The sequence below is a fragment of the Balearica regulorum genome, chromosome 4, assembly GCF_011004875.1.
Source record: "Balearica regulorum gibbericeps isolate bBalReg1 chromosome 4, bBalReg1.pri, whole genome shotgun sequence".
Lineage (NCBI taxonomy): Eukaryota > Metazoa > Chordata > Aves > Gruiformes > Gruidae > Balearica > Balearica regulorum.
Genome location: NC_046187.1, coordinates 65,224,166 through 65,246,125, shown reverse-complemented (window position 1 = coordinate 65,246,125; position 21,960 = coordinate 65,224,166). Strand labels below are relative to the sequence as shown.

General features: G+C 39.8%; 1 protein-coding gene across 19 annotated transcripts in view; it reads right to left on the bottom strand.

The window, feature by feature from the left end:
- Positions 1 to 21,960, bottom strand: part of LDB2 (LIM domain binding 2) — a 226,429-nt gene that overhangs the window by 136,824 nt on the left and 67,645 nt on the right. For all 19 annotated transcript variants that reach the window (XM_075752422.1, XM_075752424.1, XM_075752423.1 and 16 more), the window contains one exon: positions 5,955 to 6,057. In XM_075752422.1, coding sequence (XP_075608537.1) covers positions 5,955 to 6,057 — 103 coding nt within the window. The remainder of the gene's footprint in view (positions 1 to 5,954; positions 6,058 to 21,960) is intronic.

Below are 21,960 nucleotides of genomic sequence, written 5' to 3'. Positions count from 1 at the left end.
GGTGATCCACAGGCACTTGTGGAGCTGTTAGACCTAATTTTAACAAAATTTTCATCTATGTTCTGAACTTAAACTCAAAATTATTGCCAAGAAACTTTGAAACAAAACAGAACTAGAAGAGTGGTATATAAAGATGAAGACCAGGCAGTCGCACAGCATAATCTGTCTCACTTACTAAGCTAGGCCAATTTAGTGTGTTGTACCTGAATGCTCAAATCATGTTTAATGACTGGGATTTCTCTGGGAAAAAATAAAAGGAAAAAGAAAGAGCATGTTCCTGGAAATACTACAATCTGTTTCTCTTGGCAAATTTAATTTTCTCTTTAAGAATTATGTGAGAGAAGCCAGACGGCAGTTTCATAGAAACCTGGGGTGATAACACAGCGTGCTAGCCTCTCACAACCATCTTTTTGACAATAGTTAAGCAAGTGGGTAATGTGCAGTGAACTTTCCCTTCTAATTCCCAAACTATGTCCCCTTCTTTTAAGAAATGCCCGCCAGACATAGCTTTCCACCATTAACCTCCACAGAAGTTATCCAACAAAGGGCTGTAAAGTTACCTGTATTGCACAGGTTATAAACAGGGACAAAGGTAGAATGAATTTGTTGCCGCTCACTCTCTGTGTATGTACTAATTAATTTGTAGTAAAGTCTAAGATATGTATGTAATGTATGTAATATATTCTAAAAGCACATGGAGAATCTTAGAGAAGCACGTTAAAGCTGCTGATTTTACCGTTTGGCCCAAAGTTCACTGTACTCTGAAACTATTGCCCAGAAAACTGTACCTCTAACTTTACAGTTATCAAAAAATCAAGAAATTAAGAAAACTCAAGCAGGGTTCATGCACCAAATAGAGAAAATGAACAATAAGTGCATAAAACGCAAAGCATGGTATAGTTATATTGTACATTCCAAACACAAACTGCAATAGCAATTATAACAGAAAATGCATATTCAATTATCAGCTACAGATTCAGAGCAACAATAAAACTGAAACCACTATATTTTTCTAGGCATACACAGAGCAAAAGAGCTCAACTGGTTCTGTCTGAAATTTCTGCTGTGTAACATTATGCAATGCCATAAAAAATTGGGTGATGGAAGCCCATAAAAAATGCCTGAAATTCTCAATACATCTATAGGCTTAAATAAATCCATTTTGAGGACTCCATCATACCTACCACACATGAAATTTTTTTACAGCTACAAATGTGATAGCTCATGCTTTTGCTTCCTCACAATATATAGCTCCTCCATGAACAGAAAACATTTAGTGAACAGAAGAGAAATGTAGACATGCTCTAATTTTCTGTACAGTGGCAACTGCATTCATTATGCGTTACAGTGTCCCTTTGTTCTGAAAGAGTTAACTTTCTAGCTCCTATTCTCTGCAGTGCTGCATAAACACTGCACATTATTCTTACTGAGCATGCTTCATCTTTCCTGTCTCCACAGTCTTGGGCTGTCAATCACCTGTCAGTCCCTACCACATCAGCACAGTGCGCATCACCAGGCTGTCAGCACAGCAGCTGATGAGACTCTGCTAAGAGCTGTCAATCAAACTTGTTTCTCTTATCTGTTCAGGAAATATTTTGTCTCTAAGAAACAAAGAACCTGGGCAACAATGGATCAGAGTCTAGTATTTACTCTTTTACAGGGATAGAAGGCTCTTAACAGGAAACGAATATGTTTTATCCACAACCAGGAAAAAAAATATCTGCTCCATTAGGCATATTTTCTTTTTTGGTTTTGTTTAAATCCTATTTACTTCTTGACCCAATAAATCAGGGCATGATAAATTAAAGCAAATTTCTTTTTGCTTCTCAGTTTCTGTTGAATATAATTCAATGCAGTTTAAAACAGGTAGCATCTCTTTGGTTTTAGGAATCTTTCCCTGTCTTTAGGCATTGGAATGTGTGAGCTTTCTCTCCATCTCACTGTAGCCAAAAAGCCAGACTAGGGAAAACACACATAATTTACACCTTTGTTTGTTACATTAAAATATATCTTTATTTTCTGTAGCATTTCTCATTAAAACTCAATTTCGACATAGAATTTAATAACATGAGTAAGGTTCGTAGGTAATAACAGACCAAAAGAATAGCTGAGGGGTATAATCAAGCAGGAGAAAAACATACATTTTCAGTGGATGTTTGAAAGAAGATAGTATCTTCTTTCTGGAATGCTGTACCGAGGAAGAATTGCAGAAGGTAAAGTTCTCACATCTACAGAAATAAAATACCAAAGAAAGACAAAAAAGAGCTGCAAAGATGGGCACGGCAGTGATTTTGGGTCTGACACAGAATCTCTGCATGAGAAGTTGAGCTGGGCTTTCAAGTGCACATCTATCCGAGACAAAATAATGTTCTGCGAAGATAACTGGTCTAGGTCTAACAAACCTGGCAATCAAATTAATTAGCACTGGTGGATCACTGAACTAACACACCTCTACTCTTCCCAAGGCATAAGTAAGTATTTTTACATGCTGTGCCATACAGATATACAGGCACATTTAAAGCTAGCTCAAGTATCAGTACACAGAGCTGTCTCTGCCAAGTAAACATAACCCGGTGACTTGAAATCCCCACTTTGACCCATATCTATTTTTCCTTACAAATTAAAGAATCTCAGAGCTGATAGTTGAGGAGAAACCTTGCAGGGCCAACAGTGAGAGTAGTAAAGTGAAGAAAACCGCTTTTCTCAGTATAGAGAGGAGTGCTGTAAAACACGATAATGTGAAAGGCAGGCCTAAAAATATTTGGTGTTTTTCATAAAGCTTCAGTTTGGGGCCATGAAATTAAATAAGCAGCCTAGTTTTCTGAGACAGAAAAAAAAGTGAGTTTACAACCCTTACAGTTTCTTGGATAGAACTGTATATTAAAAGTTAAAAGAAATGGGATGCAAGTAAGAGTAGTATTTTTTTAAAAAAAATCTTGTAACACACAATGATTTACAGGCCCGATTCACACGCTCTGAACATTTGCATTGGCTGAGGGATTGGGCTGTCCAGGTAAGAGCAGAGGGCAGAGAGAACCAGCTGGGAAAAAGGCTGCAATAGGAAACCCATGGAAAGGAAAAGTTTAAAGCAAGCATGGAAAAGAAGCCCCCAGAGGGGTTTGGGGACTGCAGTCAAGATTAGAGAAGAGCAGAAGAGAATACACAAATTCCCAGCAGCCTCCCACAATGGTCTTGGGAGGCTTTGAAGAAGGAACCTGGAGCCCAACACTATGCTCCTCCTTGTCTCCAGTGGCTTAAGGCAAGATCTGGATAGTCACTGAGAACAAGGAGGGCAAAGGACTGGGAATTGCCATAACCCAGAGAAAAACTGTGGCCACGGACAACAAAAAACTATTTGTCCTTCTCCCATGCACAGCCTCACAAGATTTTTTCTGGAATTTCTCCAGAAATGAATATTTTTGTTCCCAGAAGAGGGAAACCATTGCCCAAATGAAAAAAATGAGGTGCAGCCACAACAGATGTTAGAGATGCAAGCAAATCTCTCACAGGCTGAAGCAAGACAAAGGCAGGCAATTTTGAGCTGAATCCTGGAGCAAAGGCAAGAGGTCGGCATCTTTCATCACTTTCAACTCTATAGACTTCTCAAAGGATGCCTATTTCTCTTTTCTAGGGCTTAATCTTGGTTCCCTCCATTATTGTTTGCACCTACAAGAGTAAGAACAATTTGTCTTTTCTCTTTCCTCTCAGCCAGCTCCCATGTTTTTAATGCCCACTACCTACTAAAGAGCATGCATGCTGGGCAAAGAGGCAGGTGTCTTGCTGGGGACGGCGTGGATGGAGATCAGGCACTTTTGTTTAATCTCTTCCAAAACTCCATGCTTGGTGCTGCCACCACTCAACATACTCTGGCTCACCTAGGAGGAGCCCCTGCCCACTGGCCAGTGATTTCACCAGTTATTTGGAGTAAAAGTACTGGGTGACATTATGGTCTTTGGGAGATGCCAAGGCCCTCCATAGTCGTAATGGAGCATGTGCGTGGCTTGGGTGGGCAAAACAGAGACCTCAGTCAGGTCTCTGTGCCAGCTAGGACCTGCTACAGATAGAAGCGATTTTCTGCTAATGTTTGCACCCAAAGGAGAGTAGATTGTTCTTAACTCCTGGATATGCTTTTGGACACCAACTTCCCTGGTAGGAAGAGAGGGTTGCTCTTAACGCACAACCTCCACTTTGCACCCTTCCCAAGCGGCGCTGGAGGTGTCCCCAGGTAGGGACTTGGGATGACCTGGCATCCCCAAGGCTGCTCTCAAAGCCTGCCCAGATGGCAGTGGAAGTCCCAGACTGGAACAGCTCAAAGTATGCACTTTAGAGTATCACTAAACAGGAATACTGCTCGTGTCAGAAAGAATCACTAATACTGTAGTTCAGAATTATGTAAATATTTACTAACAAAGGAAAGGAAGTGTGAATGAACGGAAAGAGCCCTATATGCTGAGCTTTAATTCCAGATGCTGAGAATAACACCAACAAAAGCAACAACAGTTTGTGCAGAGGTCAGAAATTAAAACCAGAGGAAAAATCCTGTGTACTAGTGGCTTTTAAAAACATGCCCACTGTAATTTGATCTTTCAATCATGCTTATCAATGCTAAGAATCACAGTACTGCCCCGTACCAAACTGTCCCAGTTACAGATAGCACAACCATTATCAAGCACAACCATTATCAAGCACTTGCGACAACAGGAATATTTTACTCTTTGACAAATTCTTTCATATGCAGCGCCATTTTCCAGAAACACAACTCCCTCTGATCTAACTGGACATTAATTGCTTTTTTGCTGATGTATCTGTGCCTTCTGGACTGATAACACAACTAGCAAATCTGATATCTGACAAGTTGACTCAACCTAATCAGGACAGATCAGCTGTTACCAATGTTGCTATAGGCTGTAATTTGAGGACCTTTACAGAGTTATCACTTGCTTTGAAAGGCAAGAAACTGTAATTCTGTCAACACTAATCCCAGAACGTGCGTTCAAAGTGGCTGTTATTTTTTCTCCAGGAGAAGGTAACACTTGTCAAATAAATACCTGAGATAATTGATAAAAGGAATTAGAAGTATGTGAGTGATACGCTGACAATCAGTCACTCTCAAGAAAAAGAAGAACCTTGCAAGATTCAGAACATTAAGCAGAGAGCACAAGCTGCCACCGTGAAGCAGGGGTCACTCTGAATGGAGTGAAACAATTGGCAATGGAGTTTTTCTATGTTTACTTATCTCTCTGTTGCTTAGTGCTAAAGCTGAGTGAATTATTCACTTCGAACAATTTGTTCGATGAATTTTACCCCTTTTTCCTGCTCAGTGTATGCAGGCAATGGATATCAAAGCCGTAAGATTTATTCACTGCTTCACTTTTATTCAAGCTTGCATTTAGTGCTTGTTTTAGAGTATTCTAGACTTCCACTGCTGTTCAGACAATATTCAAGGCAGGTCCTTAATGTGTGCAAACAGCATAGATCCGTGCAGCTGATGGAATAATGATTATCTACACCAGTAAGGATATAGCTTTTGGTATTTTTTTTCTGATCCCTGTTTAAATCTGGAAGCCCTTCCAGAAATGATACTGAAATTTGCTACAAAGTACCCTTTCTGTGAACAATTTTGCCCACAAGACTCAACACTTGAATATTTGCAGAAACCAAGTTAACAAAGAGTGCAAGCACAGCCAAAACAAATTAATTAAAAAATTCCAAAGATTATATTGTATTATTTGCCTTGCTCCACTAGGAAATAATTTATTTTCATGTAATAAAATTCAAAGGAATTCCACAAAAAAAATAGGATTCCCAAGCCATGCAATTCTTTAATGGAACTTGATGGTCACTGAATACAAACAAGTGACTTTGTCATTGCCAGGGTTGCATCTGCCTCTTACAGATAAACTGTGTTTAGAAACTCAGGCTTGAAATTAGAACAAAAAAAATATATCTCTTACTGTATCGCTTTGGTCCGTCTTCCAAACAAAATGAAAGGGTTAAGGTTGCATCATCTTCAAAAAATTCAGTTGCAAAGGCATCCCACCAGAGGTTGTCACTATCCTAGGAAGTAACAGATCATTCACTTAACAGGAGGCAAAATGAAAATATGTTCATCCCTTATAAAAGAAATTTGACAGGATCACACATAGTTTGCGCTTCTTCATCTATGATTTTGGGGTGTAGATGTCTATATGATACTTCAAACTAATTTTCCTAGGTAAGGTTCTAGTTCTAATTTAAGAAAAATGCTAAAATGTTTAGTTTATTATACAATAAACTGTCTTTCATTTTATCAAGCACACTAAATATGTAAAAACTTTCATTGTCATAAAGACATATGCTTCTTTAAATGTTAAAAATGGTTTTATAAATCAGTTGCAAATAAACTTCTTATGACTTTTCCCCCCGTTTTCTGGACTATGTATCTCAAATTCTTGGTCCTAATAATGAAAAAAACCTCAGTACTTAATTCTATAATGCTACATAACCCGATTATCAGCATGAGTTGACAAGAAAGTTATTTAGAAACTAAATATAATAGCCATTCCACTCCAATGCATTTAATATAAATACAATGCTACTGCAGGTTAATTAAATACCAGCTAGTTACCTAAATGTAATTGTTGTGTGAAATCTTTACTTTTCAATGTGATACATGAAGTGAAAACAATATTTTAAGATGACCTGTGTATACATAGACTTACAGTAATACACATAGCTGGAAAATAGCAATCATTAATATTGTATAGAATATAAAGCATATACCAATACACCACTACAGGTGGTCTGTTGGCTTTGACAATTGAACCAGGCATTTTCAGACCTGGGTGATCGACAACGGGCACCCAAACCTCGATGTCTAGCACCTGTCCAAGTAGTCCAGCTCACAAGGGTCTTCACAGAAGTCAGGCAACGACAGAATCCACCGTTTCATTCAAAAGCTATGGATATATTTAATATCTGGATTTTAAATGTTTGGTGCGGTCTCTTCTGCTTCTTTGAGGCCCTGAGATTTAAATCACTTGCAGCACACAGGATCAGCAACAAAGCTGGAAATACACTTCTGAAGATGCCCCAGTCGCACTCCTCAGAGCCACTCTATCCCACTCACGGCAGCTGCCTTCCCAGCGTACAAGGCCAGGTTCATTCAGCGTGGTGAGCACCGAGTACCTCTTAATGCCTGAGCAATATAGAACTAAGCCAGAAAGCATTTGTTACTTTCACAGGAAAAAAAATAATCCTGAGATAAAATGCCGATTTAAGGAAAAACCTGCATCTATCTTACTCATTATATGTACACATGCAGAGAAATAACTATCTGGCCTCTGTTCTGCCTCTGTTTTTCCTGAAGATGTTACTATTGGATTTCACTCCACTGACCAGGGTATCTTTCCTGCCTCACAACTTTACTTTGATTTTTGCCAAGCATCCAACGAAGAAATGGTAAGGACAGGTTTTAGCATTCCAGCTCCTACCAGAGACCCCTCGGGAAACTTCTCAGCTGGGTCAGAGCCTGTAATTCACGTTCCTTGCCAAGGCTCATCCCACCCAGCAGCAGCAGGACAATGAGCCCCATGGCCCTGTGGTACTTGCTCAAAATTTAGTCACACACAGAGGTATCAAAACCATCCCCACATCTTAGAAATCTGTTGTGACAGAGAGCTGCTGCTCTTTCCTCTTTGCTGGTGTAAACTTGATGAGGGCTTCCACATGCAAACATCACTGCATTGACTAGCAGAGTAGCCACAACGCTAAGTACAGAATATATATAGGTAGGTGTTCAACAGAAACCCAGCACCGACCCTTCCCTCAGGACAGACTGGTGGGTGACATTATAAGTCCATACAAGAGTGCACTGTCCAACCAGTAATTACGAGTTACCAAGCTCTGCCACGTGCCGAAAGAGAGGCTGCAGGATCACTTAACTGGGATCTTTTGGTCATACTTGTCATAGGGAAGGAAGAGGAGCGGGAAGGATTGAACCAGTGTCACACACCACATTTGCAGCTCTTGTTAACTCCGTGGTTGAGTATCACTGGAGCTAGTCATGCAGCATCTAATGACATGGGAGGCAAAAGAGGAGCATCATATAGTTGGGATGCGAATGCACACGGGAACAACAGACAAGAGCAGGGAAAGTGCAGGGCCTCACCTCAAAACCACACATATTTGCACTCAGTCTTGCTTCCAAGAAGTCTGAAGGCAAGGAAAATGTGGAGACGGAATTACTGTGGATTCCCTCCCTGGATAGATGAAATATCCTGACTCTGTCACAGTTTGAATACTGTCCAAAGTCTTTATCTTATGTTTTGCATATTTTATGTCAGGAAGAAGGAAAAACAGAAAATGCAACACCCCACCCCCACCCACAAAAGAAAAAAAAACCCAACAACAAAAAAACCCCAAACCTTAATAGCATACATAAATCCAAGGCTGACACCTTGGATATGCTCTGCTGATTAATTCTCTGCTCCACCCTTGTCACAGGTGGGCCCAACTACTCTCACAGCCAAATGGTGAACAAAACCAAATGAGGTGTCCCCTAGCCAAGCTGAAAAAGGATCCAGTTATTAAAAAAAAAAAAAAAAGAATAATAAAATCACCCCCTTCTTCTTGCAAAAAAGGGATGGTGAAGGCAAGGCTGCCCCCAGGCATCTTTAACTTATGCTCTGACAGGTTACGGGGGATTTTGCCAGAGTAATTATTTTTCTATTCAACAATAATGAGAAATTACCATGGCAACCTCCCTTTCACGTAGTGCACTCACACGCTCAAACATTGAAATAATGGCCTAAACATAACAAAAAAAATATTTAATACTGTAAAAATATTTTGTATTAATATAAACTTAAGGAATGGGTCAAAGGAGAGAAGAGGGCAGAGACAGCCAGCGAGTTGGGTCGGAAGTGAAGATGCCATGCTGCTGTAGCCAGCTACTCAAGCAGCAAAACGTCTTCTGCCACAGCTGTCATTGTTCCCTCTGATTCCTTCCACCCCTGGTATTATTTGTAATTTGAAGCATGGCTCAACTCTGAATAGGGTCTCCAAGTAAATGGAATCCTAGGGTTTCAATATTTTTTCCTGACTCTGATTTCTTTGGCAAATGTAATCAGATTTTAAGTACAATGATGTTCTTTTTCCCCTCTGTCTAATAGTCCCACATGTTCACTGTGTGATCTAAGAGTCAAGCTGGGTTCTTCTTTACACCTTACACACTTACATGATTAAGAGTCTGCAAGCCAAATGAGGCTTTTCTACTTGCCTGTAATGGTGATTGCTGAACCAAAATAGATCTTGCAACTGGAATATAAGGCCAACTGAGCCTATGGCATTTTCTCCAAATTCCTTTATTTTTGTTTAATGACTTGGACGGCAGAGTGGAGTTCATGTAAAAAGTCAGTACATGAAACCACGCTCAAGAGAGGATGCAGATACCTTGCAGGACAGAATTGGAATTCAAAATTACTTTGATAGATTGCAGAAATGATCTGAAATGAAGATGAAATTCAGTAAAGTGAAGTGACAAAGCAAAAACACAAAATGGGGAATAACTGGCTAAGCAGTACTGTAGAAAATGGTCCAGATCATAAAGCATATATGTCAGCAATCTGTTGCTCTTGCAAATAAGGGAAATGTCTTAGAGATAATTCCTTTCCACTCCAACAAACATATCTCTGGAAGACTTCAACTGGAATAGTCCATCCACTTCTGGAGTAGAGTGGCCAGGTCTGGGCCACTCACTCTTAAAGAATTTAGCTGAGAACAGGAATAATTGAGTTTAAAGACACAAACAGACAAAAAAAACAACCCCAAAAGACTCACAGGAAGCAAGAGAAGGACCTAGCTGTGTTCAGTATAAGACAGAAGAAGCTCACAGGGAACATGACGACAGTCTTGGACCATATCAAAAGATTACTATAAAGAGCGATCACTTGTCCTCGGTGGCTAACAAAGATAGAAGAAGTAATAATCAGTTCAGTTCGCTGCCATCCTGGGTTAAGTGGTTTAATCCTCTGTTACAGATTTCTAGGCTAGTGTGTTGCAGAAGGAAAGAAGCCGCAGAGCATGGCTGCTGTGTTCCCGAGAAGGGTGGATTCAGAGGTCCCGCTGCCTATGAGCCTCGGGCAGACCTGCCCCATGGCGGCAGCTCCACGGCTCGTACCCAGCGAGAAATGGATTTTTGTTTTCTCCCTCACATCGCTTTTGGCTGCACACATATAACAGGTGTAAATAGTATATTAAAAAGAGAGTCATGGAAACAAATAAATGTGATTCTGAATACACACAGGAAACACATCTGTTCTGAAACAGGACCTTTTTTTTCACATAATCACTTTTCAGGGAAGAACTGAATTTTAAACATCAACCTATGTGGCTTGGCATTGGACAAGGCAAAAATAAAAAGAGATAGTGCCCTTGGGAGCTTACATTTTTCTTCTGGCACTTGCAACCCTTCCCTATTGACACTTACTATTTTCAGAACTCTATACGTCCACACTCCTGTTGGCAACATACGCGCTTCTCATATTCTTTCAAATTAATGCTGTGCAAGGAAACTGCTGTCTCCCCAAGGAGAGAATGGTATTCCTTCCCTCCTCCCCTTCCCAGCAAATCAAACTACACTTGAGCTTTTAAAATGCAGTTCAAGATAAGATTTTGCCATTAAATACACCTGTAAAAACTGCACAGCCCTTACAAATTATGAAACTCACAAGATCAGTATCATAAAAAAATTCTGACACTAATGTTTATACTCAGAGCACATTGGCAGACCATTAAAAATAAAATGCCTGAATACCAGAAAGCAATAACTTTCCCCATTAGCTTTAAATTAGATGCATCTTGAGTCTACCCAACATATTTAAGGTTCTGATATGAATTTCACAGGAGTAACAAATTAACAGGGATCCATATATCTTAATTTCATACATTTGGACATTTGAGTACTTATCTATAGGTCCAGCCCTGCAATGCACAATGTTTTCATGATCTGGCATAGAGGTTTTTTGCTGTTTATATAAATTCTATACGGAATACTGATATTCTGAGTCTTAAATTGATTTTCTTGGAAACAGTATGAACAGAGTGAAAGAGTGGAACACTCGTATACAGTGTGTAGGTGAGAAACCCATATAGTCAAATGGCTGTCTACAGGTACAAGAAGATGTACACCTATCTTACATCCAGAGCATCTTTGCTAGCAATATGTGGTACCTTGTGCAGTTATTGAAAGCACCTGAAAAAGAGCACCAATCCGGTTGCCCAGGGCTGGTTTATATGGATCACTCCCATTGCTTTTGCATTTGTTATTCTATCATCTCATTTAATTTATCTTAAACATAAAGTATGTTTTACACAGCATTAAACATACCTTTAGTCTTGCAGCTAGTGGTATCTTACAGAATCTCCAGCTCCCCTCCCCCCTGCCAGGAATGCCCGACTCTATTCCTTCCATTTGTTATTTCACGCATATTCACAGTTCTAATCATGTTGCTTGCTTTTATTTCACTTACTAGTGTGGCTGGATGCCATCTCTCAAACAATGTGTAGTAAAACTGGCAGAAAGATTTTAAGACTTGGCTTTGGTCATAAGTAGTTTTCTGTTCCATTATATACTTGCAACTTCTTGCCAAAACTCAGCTCAATGCCCAAAACATATCAGTTTCTTCAGCTTACTTAATAATTAATTAAATTATTGTTTACCTTCCACTTTGGAACTTATCTTCGTTTGTACAGTGAAGAAAACCCACCAAGTTTCTGTTTTATTGAAAAGGCAGAATATAGTCATGTAACAAATCCCCACAGCAATATCGCCTCAGAGAGACTGACTTGGGTGCAAAATGGGGGCAATGTGTCTGCTTCTCACATAAATCTGGAGGAACTTTAAGAATCCAATGGAATTACAGGGAAAAGCTACTCTTCCAGATTCACTGGAAATTCTTAATATATCAAGGATCCTATTTTTATTGCCTATAAACCACTACACTAGAAAGCAACAGAACTTGGGGAGGGGAGGAAGCAATAACAGCTCATTTTCTGAATGGGGAACTGTGAAAAACATTAATTATTTCAGATAAAAATGGGAGAAACAAACAAAAAAAAAAAAAGAGAGAGAGGCTACGCAGAATATGCAAATTGATTCATACCATTTTCTTGATGTACTCTGAGCCCAGGGATGGGGGAATCAGCATCACTACAGCGAAACAATTATGCTGTACTGCTACTGGCCATACACCCCAGCTTTGCAGATATACTGCTTTGAGATAGCGCCACTTAGATTCTCAAATAGGGAGTCCACACTGGGCAATTATACCAGGGGTTCAGATTAACTGAAACATGCTGACACTGATGTGAGGAAGACAGATATTTTTCTTATATTTAGAAGGATGGTTGACCTCTTCCTTGTCATTTGACCACTAACGTATGCCCGAATTAGAGACTTTTTGTCAGAGTAGCTGTGGCAACTGCTCACTAGGCTGGCAAATAGCAAGACTGGTCTACACACAGCTGTAAAAATATAGTTATTCCATTACATCTAAGGCACTCACTTTTTTCTGTCTACATAGATGCTACATGTATATCAAGTTGGATATTCTTTTAAAACTGGAGTCCTTAAAATTATGGAGATTTTCTAACTTAAGTTATCAGGAAAGGATAAAAGAGAGAACTATCTGGTTCAGTGTAATAACAGAATCAAAGAATGCCTGGTCTCAAACCTATTATTTGTCATTGTTTAAATTTTACTGCAGCTTGTGGACAAAAGAGAAATGAATCCTTAAATATTCACTCTGTGCATGTTTCACTATTCACCTACAGCAAAGAGAAACAGACTGCAGAGTTTAATACTGCATTGTAAACAGTACAGAGCGGAAAGAGTTAATTTATGAAACGTGTCATTTCACCTGCTTCTTTAATTTGAATTCATTATTTCCAATCCTGGAACTTGTGCACAAGAACAGACAGGAGAAAGAAAGGGGAAAAAAAAGCAATGAAGCTGGGCTCAAGACATATTCCACTGCCAATTCCTTATAGCCACCATGGCATCATCCTTGATATTTCATAGCTATATTATCAACAACCAGCAGAAGATGCTCTTTTGTCCTTTTTAAGTACATGGGATAAGATTGCACTTGGTCTCTATGGATAAGACCTATATTTTGGCTGTGTGAATGAAAAGACTGGGCATTAACAACTAAACCATGTGCAGTTGTTAACAGAAAGAGACACTTCCACCCATATCATAGTATCCATTTGGACTTGGTATATATATATAGTGTATGCTAAATCCATATTCAAAGTTGTTTCAAATTTGAGCCTGCTTCTCAATAGGCATGAAGATGTCTCTAGCTGGCTGGGAACAGTAATGGATTACCTTAGCAGTATTCTCCATCCATGATCACTGCAGACAAATCACAGACTTGAGTTTTGTGTTTATCAGAAATGAACCACGGTTACACTTCTCTATGCTGCCACAGAATACCCCACAGCCTCAGCATTTGAGAATGGTTTATAGAGATGGAATATTAAGTGTGTCTATTATCTATTGTACTACTGTCAGTCATACGAATGTTCTTATTTTATTCTGACATTTTGACCTGGTTTCTTTTTTACCTTGTTTACTTCCATCTATATGAGTAAATGGAAGCTACTATGCCATCTATCCCAATGAAAAGGCAATAACTAGTATTGCCATCAGTGAATATAGAGCATCAAACATCATATGTCACTAGGGCACAGAAAAAAAGTCATATTCCCAGCAACATTAGTAAAAGAGTCTCTCTGGGTCTAGCTACCCAACTGCACCAACTCCCAAGGCTCTAAAATTTAGTGAACACAAATGCCTTTATCAGTTATTACAGTGAAAGTAAAATTGTTACTGACAACATTCAGATACTACAATGGGCACACGATGAAGACAGTCCTTGACAGCTCCATTTCACATTGGACTCTCACCACCTCTTTGCTCACTGAAATCTCACGAAAGCACCACACATAGTAGAGACAAGTACAAAGCCGGGACCTTCAGAGGTCCCTACCTCTCAACAACTACAATCTAAGCTAGAATCTAACAGGCTGTATTTTGAGAGGTAAGAAACAGCTCTTCAGCTGAGTTAAGAAAACATATTGCTTTTATCTCTTGTGCCTTCTTGCGCAAATCCAGTGGCCCAGGTAGGGAAGGGATCGCCTTTCTGCGTTACATTCTAGTTGATTGGAGAAGTATCAAACGGTGACAGGGATAAGTAATGCAGCAATAAAGAGTTGATTTTATCATAAATGAAAATTATATGGGTTGAAAAGACTTACAGGTGAGGAGATGTATCTCTATATGACATTTACATACCCTCTGCCCTACAGGACTTTGAAAAAACTCTTGCTAAGGCTCAGCAAAAGACTTTTAAAATTAAGGATATGCTTAAAGGCTTTGCTGGACTAGCATTCAAGTATGCATTTGTTAGCCTGTAAGTCAAATTAATTAAAAATTATGACTTCATATTAAGCTTTGCAAATCAGGTAAGAGCATATCACGATGTTGGACAGCTCTGTCTAACCAAAGAGCTGTTATTTCTTGCGGCGGTACATGAAGTGGAAAAGATCCAGAGTATTGTATGTCCCATCTCCTTTAGAGGACAGGTAATCTCATGCACAAAAGCTTAATTTAGCAATAGCTAGTCAGAAAAATAGAAAACATTTAAGAAGAAAGTATTTAAGAATTCACTCCCCTTTGTTACTATTTACAAGCATATCTAGACTTTAAATTATATATTGTTGGCTGCATTTAAATGCTTAATAATATACCTGTGTTTAGGTATCACCCAAAGAAATTGTAAGAGCACTATGCAATTCCAGAGAGTGCAGAGAAGCAAATGTTATGGCACTTTACAGAAATTCTGGTAAGAAGCAATGGCAAATCACAAAATCAAGTTCTTTGTTATGTGTTAATAATATACTATATCTTTGCTGCATAAACAGTGCATACTCTTTAAGCAAAAAACCACTGTGGGAATCTGTGGAAATTAACAAATAATTTCCTAAGACAGATATAGTCACCTGCAAATTACGTCCCTTAAAAGTTCATTCACATTTTTTATTCAACTCATCTCAAAAGCCCCACTCAGGATTTTTTTAAAGGATTACTTCTTTAGTATAGCACAAGTACCTTTCAAGTTAATTCCTATATACATTTTATACTTATTAGGATTAGTAATCACAGACATTTTTGCGAACTGGCAATGTCACTCTATCTGCAAATATTATCCTTGCTAAATGTGTGTTTCAGAATCTAAACTCTACTTAGGAAAGAGAGAAGAAAAAAAGTAGGGCTGAAGTATTAACTTCTTATTTTAGACTCCATATTTTAGACCCCACTTACTTGGTCCAGTTTTCAAAACTACGGCATAATTAGTATCATCCATATCAGCCATTTGGGCCACTGCTCAGCTGAAGTTGCCAGATGCTCACGTTTTTGAAAATAATACATTTCTTGCTTTTCATTATTTTATATACAAATGCATGTGCCTTCAAATTATTCAAACACTAAGGCTGAGATTTTCAAAGCTAATTAAAAGAGTTATGCATCCTTTTCCCATTAAATTCAGTGGAAATCACATGTTGGAATATTCTGTGCAAGGCTCCAAATCCCAGCATGGAAATGGAACTTGTTACATTTTCTGAATCAAAGCTGGAGGGTGACAACAGGGCTGGGATTCATTTCACCCCAAGACAGTTGTCTAAATTCATATGAGATAAAAAGCCTCCTGGAGATATCTGTCTCTTCACTGACTGTAGAGAGAGCCTAGAGAATAGTTCATCTAGCCGTGTAACTTCTACAGGGATAAAGGTAGGTAAGGTAAATCTTATTCTATGTACCTACCAAGAATTTAAAATTCAGGAAGAAAACAGGTGGAGGTTTTGGGAGCTTACATAGCGAAGGACAAACATAAGTGAAAAGCTGGGTGAAACAACCGTATCTACTTTGTCTAGATTTTTACAGTCTTGGCAGGAAAACCTATAAATGATGTTCAAGTTTTTTGCTCGCAACGCTCGAAGCTCTCCAGGCTGCCAGGTTCCTGCTGTTTCATATAAAAAGCTCTGAGTGGCAGACAGAAGTTGGAGCACTGGTTAAAGATTTCTGCCAGTATGAAATGTTTTAAATGAAGAAGATGTGATTATTCGCCTGGCTTCCTAACTGCACTCCCTGGCTAGCCATAGCTGCCAACAAAGGCCCTCAAGTCCTGCATTTTATCTCATCCTGTGTTTGGATACAAAATTTCTGTACAAAATACAATTAAACTAGAGGCAGAGTTCTTCATATGTATCTTCCTACATCCTCAGAAATCTGAAATGTAAGGAAATACTAAGTCAAGACAACACATATGAAATATTGCCATTTCTCATGTATTATTCTGCTACCATCAGATCACACAGTCTCTCCCTGTTTCCATTGTGTAGAACTATCCTCACGCACATAACACTCACTAGCAGGCATGTGACACCCAAGTCTGATTAATGAAGGAACAATAATCAGGAGTCCAGGTTGCTCCGACAAAGCGAGGATGGGTTGTGCTTAAGACAGTCACAGATTCTCAGTATACGCCATGGTTTACAAGTTTTGATGGTGAGAAGCAGTATTAGCACAGGGTAGCAAACTTTTTAAACTGACATTTGCATTTACAAATTAAAACTCTGATTCAAATGGAGATGTCTGAATCACCTGCTTACAATGAAAAAACTACTTAAACCCAAAACGTTTACTGTTATTGCTGCTATAATATTGTATAACAGCGTAACAGATCACTGACAAGGGTGTTAAGGTAGTAAATCAAAGGATAGTTAGTTCCTGTCCTGAAAGGCACCGCAAGAAACAGAGAATGAAGCACACATTGGGAAACCCAGAGGTTGTGATAACAGAGCGGGTTTGTATGTTTGTTTTAATTATTAACTTTAAATTTTCACTTAAAGAAATAGGAGAATTTATGCATGCCAAGAAGTGCTCCCTTTCAAAACTCAGTCCGCACTGAGCAAAGTAAGTACGGCTTTCTTCTAAATGGCATAGCTTACCTTGTCAACCTCGTTTAAAGTAAAAAGGCATCAGTAGTAATAACAAGAATGCAGTTTGGTGAACAATTCCTTCACAGAAGCCAGCTATTACGTACTGTAACAAATTAAAAACTCCAAAAGTCTATGCGGGTCCCCAGAGAAATGGTATTTAATAAAGCAAACACCGATATTGAATGTGACAGAATTCCATTTGCTACAGAATCCCATCCAACTGAGTTTGGCTGCAGCTGAAGCAATTAGAGAAAGCTGTGATTTAATGATTATGCTAAAACCCTAGACAAACAAAGCTCTCACCTACCAAGTGGCCACTTAGCTGTATCACTACCACCAAAATGTATAAAAATCCTTGTAGGATTTCATTTGCTGTCAGTCAACTAGTAGCAACATGAGCAATTATTTACTAAAAATGTCTAGTTACTAGCTGCCCTACTGCTTAAACATGAAAAATGTATAAATCTAAATGTAAACAAAGTAAGCAAGGCCAAGTGTGAATTACGTATGTCAGGGAAATCACCCACTAAGGTCATCCTTGTAGCTGAGACCTGATATGATCTAGACCAAAGATCATAACAGGTCAGCATTTAATCCTTCTTTTTAAAAACAAAACAAAACAAAACAAAAAACTTTATGTTGTATATGATAATTCACTGGGGCCTCACCTCTGGGTCCATAAACATCTAATGAAATGTTACACATCTTTTCATCACAGCAGTAGCCTCCTATGAACTACAACCTATCACTTCAGACTTTTTGGACCTTTTAGATCATCAGTAAAACTGATTCACTTGAGATTTCTTAGCCTTCAATAGATGGTATTTGGCCATGCCTATTTTCTAATGCTTTCAAAATTTCTTTGTATAAAGTTGTAGGATGTAAAGCAGTATAAAAAAGGACCATATGCATGTAATGATTTGGAAAACTTGCTTACAGAAAGCTTGTAAATTTGCTAGGAAAGGAATTTCTTGGTGTGTTCAGGCCAGCCAACAAGCTCCATTGTGAAAACTGACTAATGGTCTTTCTGATTTTTAACTTTCACATTAGTCTGAGGGCTGAGAGAGTGACACCTAGGACTACTGATGCAGTTTTTTACCCTTGTTGCCTTCCAGGTGAAAGCATCTTCTGAAAAAAAGAGCAAGCAAAGCCTTGGGGAAAGCAGTTCCCTTCCTCCCCAACTTCTATAAGGAACAGAATCAAGAGACATGGTGCATATCCATAGCCTAACCACAAATACCAGTGTTGATACAGCTTTTTAAAACCATAAAGAATATGAAGTCTAGGAAAAAGCTCAAACATACAGAAAACTATTTTAAGAAAGAAAACATTTTTGTGTAAGGTGGTGAATCATGCACAGAACTGCTGCAGAGGAGAGTGAAATAACTTAAAGAAGTCAGGTACAGGAATGCACTTCTCAGGGAGCTCACACCATTTTCAAAAATCTAAATCTTCATGTCTTAACAAAAGCACATAGCATGGGGGCCTGCTTTTTGGTTTTGTTTGTTTGTTTGCTACAGCTGTGTATTTCTAGCTAAAATAAGGAATAATTGTGTTCAGAACCCTAAAATTTTTGTTAAGTACTCTGTGTTCCTCAAGAGTGCTGTAAACCCAGAGCATCTACAGTTTCAGAGCCTTTCTGGGAAGATTTGTATTCAGACTACTAAGGAGCCTGAGAAGGCAGCAGTAGCCTTGACAAAGCCAAGAAACTACATGGTCCTGTTTCTGGGAATGTGTAACTGCCAGAAGAGCTGTCATATGAATGTGAGACACAAAATCAGGAACGATTCAGTGCTAATGTCTTCTTAGGCTAGGGGAAGCTTATGCAAACTTCAGCCCAGAACATGTGGATCCAGACCAATCAGCTTGGTTCCTACCAAAGCAGTGACACCCACTGTGAGATGTTATGTTTCTGTGCACTATGTTTAATCAGAGCCTACAAAATTGATCATAGCTGGATCTTTCCCTAGGTCCTCAAATAAGGAATACATCAAAATCTCACAGATCCTCTTCTGAGGGTGCTGGGTTCAGGTGCTGACTGTTCAAACATCTTCGGATTCTTCTTCTCCAAATGAGGGCCTCCACAATCAGCTTGACCTTCACACCTGATTTCTGTATGCTGCACTGAAAGGTCACCTCTCTGCTCTACAACAGATTACTTCTGTTCTTTTTATTCCCTCGTGCCTTCTCAGTTCCACTTTCTGATTTGGAAGAGTTTCTTCCTACAAGCAGATGCACTGATACAGATGTGCATGTAATCACTTTTTGTTGATATTCTCAGCTTCTGTAGTAGTGTCTCCTGGATCAGGTCATCTGCCTTTTAAAATCATGTATAAAGTTATCCCTGGTCTGAGGCACTCTAGAATGAATGTGAACTTTTTATAACCTCCACAACATGTGAGGTCTGAAAGCTGCAAGAGACCCATCAAAAACTGCCAGGTCAACACAGAGCCCACCATGTATCTCGTGGCATATCAGCAAGTACAAAGGAGTGTACTGAAGATCAAATATGCTTTGTATTAAGCAAGCAGCTCCTTGTTCAGACTCCTGTGAATGTTCTAGTTCAGTAAGGCTCAACATCTGGCAGGGGTCAGATCTGGATTGACTTCCTTCTGACTTGATTCAGCACTCTCCAGTACAGCTGACAATCGCAGGCCTTCATGTCCTAAAGTCTCGATGGACTTGTCAAGTACAGAATCAAAGCAACTTCCTTCTCTCTCCCTGAAAATACTCACTTGATCTGAAGGGACCACAAGCAGGATTATGTTGTCAGTATTCTCCTCATCCCTCTGCCAATATTCCAAGCACGCCTTAGTAGCAACCAAGCAGGTGATACCAAACTGCCCAGGGAAATGGCCTAGAAACTGCAGAGATACTGAATATTTTCAACTATATTATACAGTGTGCTGGAGACATACAATCCTATGGGTTGCCAGTTGATATATACCAACTGAACCCAGTGGTCAGGATGGGACATGAAAACAGAAGTGTCCTCTACATTGTACAGGATGAGTCTCACAATCAAGGACGTCATATGGAAATATCTACCCTATTGGACCATCAGCAGCAGTGCCTCGGCAACATAAAAGTAGACACAGTGTTCCAATGATAATACGCACAGCAGTCAGGCATAATAAATGTCTTCTAAGAAATCACAGAATCATAGAATCATAGAATGGTTTGGGTTGGAAGGGACCTTAAAGATCATCTAGTTCCAACCTCCCTGCTGCCACGGGACCACGTTGCCCAAAGCCTCATCCAACCTGGTCTTAAACACTTCCAGGAATGGGGCCTCCACAACCTCTCTGGATAACCTGTTCCAGTGCCTCACCACTCTAACAGTAAAGAATTTCTTTCTAACATCTAATCTAAATCGACCCTCCTTCAGCTTAAACCCATTACCCCTTGTCCTGTCACTACACTCCCTCATAAACAGTCCCTCACCAGCTTTCCTGTAGGCCCCTTCAGGTACTGGTAAGCTGCAATTAGATCTCCCCAGAGCCTTCTCTTCTCCAGGCTGAACAGCCCCAACTCTCTCAGCCTGTCCTCAGAGGAGAGGTGCTCCAGCCCTCCAATCAGCTTTGTGGCCCTCCTCTGGACTTGCTCCAACAGCTCCATGTCTCTCCTGTACTGGGGTCCCCAGAGCTGGACGCAGTACTCCAGGTGGGGTCTCACAAGAGCCGAGTAGAGGGGCAGGATCACCTCCCTCGACCTGCTGGGCACGCCTCTTTTGATGCAGCCCAGGACACGGTTGGCTTTCTGGGCTGCAAGCGCACACTGCCAGCTCATGTTGAGCTTCTCATCAATCAATACCCCCAGGTCCTTCTCCTTGGGGCTGCTTTCAATCCATTCCACGCCCAGCCTATAGTCGTGCTTGGGATTGCGCCAACCCATGTGCAGGACCTTGCACTTGGCCTTGTTGAACTTTATGCGGTTCGCATGGGCCCACCTCTCCAGCCTGCCAAGGTCCCTCTGGATGGCATCCCGTCCCTCCAGCGTGTCGACCACACCACACAGCTTGGTGTCGTCAGCTAACTTGCCGAGGGTGCACTCAATCCCACTGTCCACGTCGCCGACAAGATGTTAAACAGTGTCCATCCCAGTACCGACCCCTGAGGAACACCACTCATCACCGTTCTCCACTTAGACATTGAGCCGTTGACCACAACTCTTTGACTGTGACCATCCAACCAATTCCTTATCCACTGAATGGTCCATCCATCGAATCCATGTAAGGTGAAAAGGTGGTACTATATGAAGTAACCATAGCTCTAAGAATTGATGTTTCCTACTTGAAAGACTACACTTCCTTTTCATTTCTAGAAAATGTCCACTTGCCAGATGTACTTCTTAGATTTAATCAAGTACTTTTGTACTTCCAAGGTGGCCGTCTGTTCGATCTTGAGAGAGAAAAACCCCAAAGTAACTTACTTCATGGTGAAATAAAAAGAAGCAGGTATACAATTTGTCCACTTTGACTTCTGCTACCATAAATAAATCTAAGGAATATTAAAAAAAAAAAAAAAAACCCCACCCAGATAATAATCAAAATAATTCTGGATATCTTCCTGATCTACAGGGTCTACCCCAGGTGAGATGCAGCAGTGTCTGTTCTGCATGGTGTAGTGCTAGAAGCAAACAGACCATGTAGCTTAACATTTGAAATTCTATCTACTTTCTTGCTACAAGCTTAGAATAACTAGGTCCTCTATTCTTCTGCTGCAGACTGTGCATTCTGTAGCTTGTCCTATCAAAAAATTAACTTGAAATCAAAGCTCTTAGGTCCTCTAGATAGATATTAAATTGTGTTCTTTTTCTTGAGAACAAAAGTCTATCCTGATGGTAGCCATGGTTGCAGAGAGAAGCTTGAGCGTGACAATATGCATTTAAACATGAGCAAGGGAATAAGAGGAA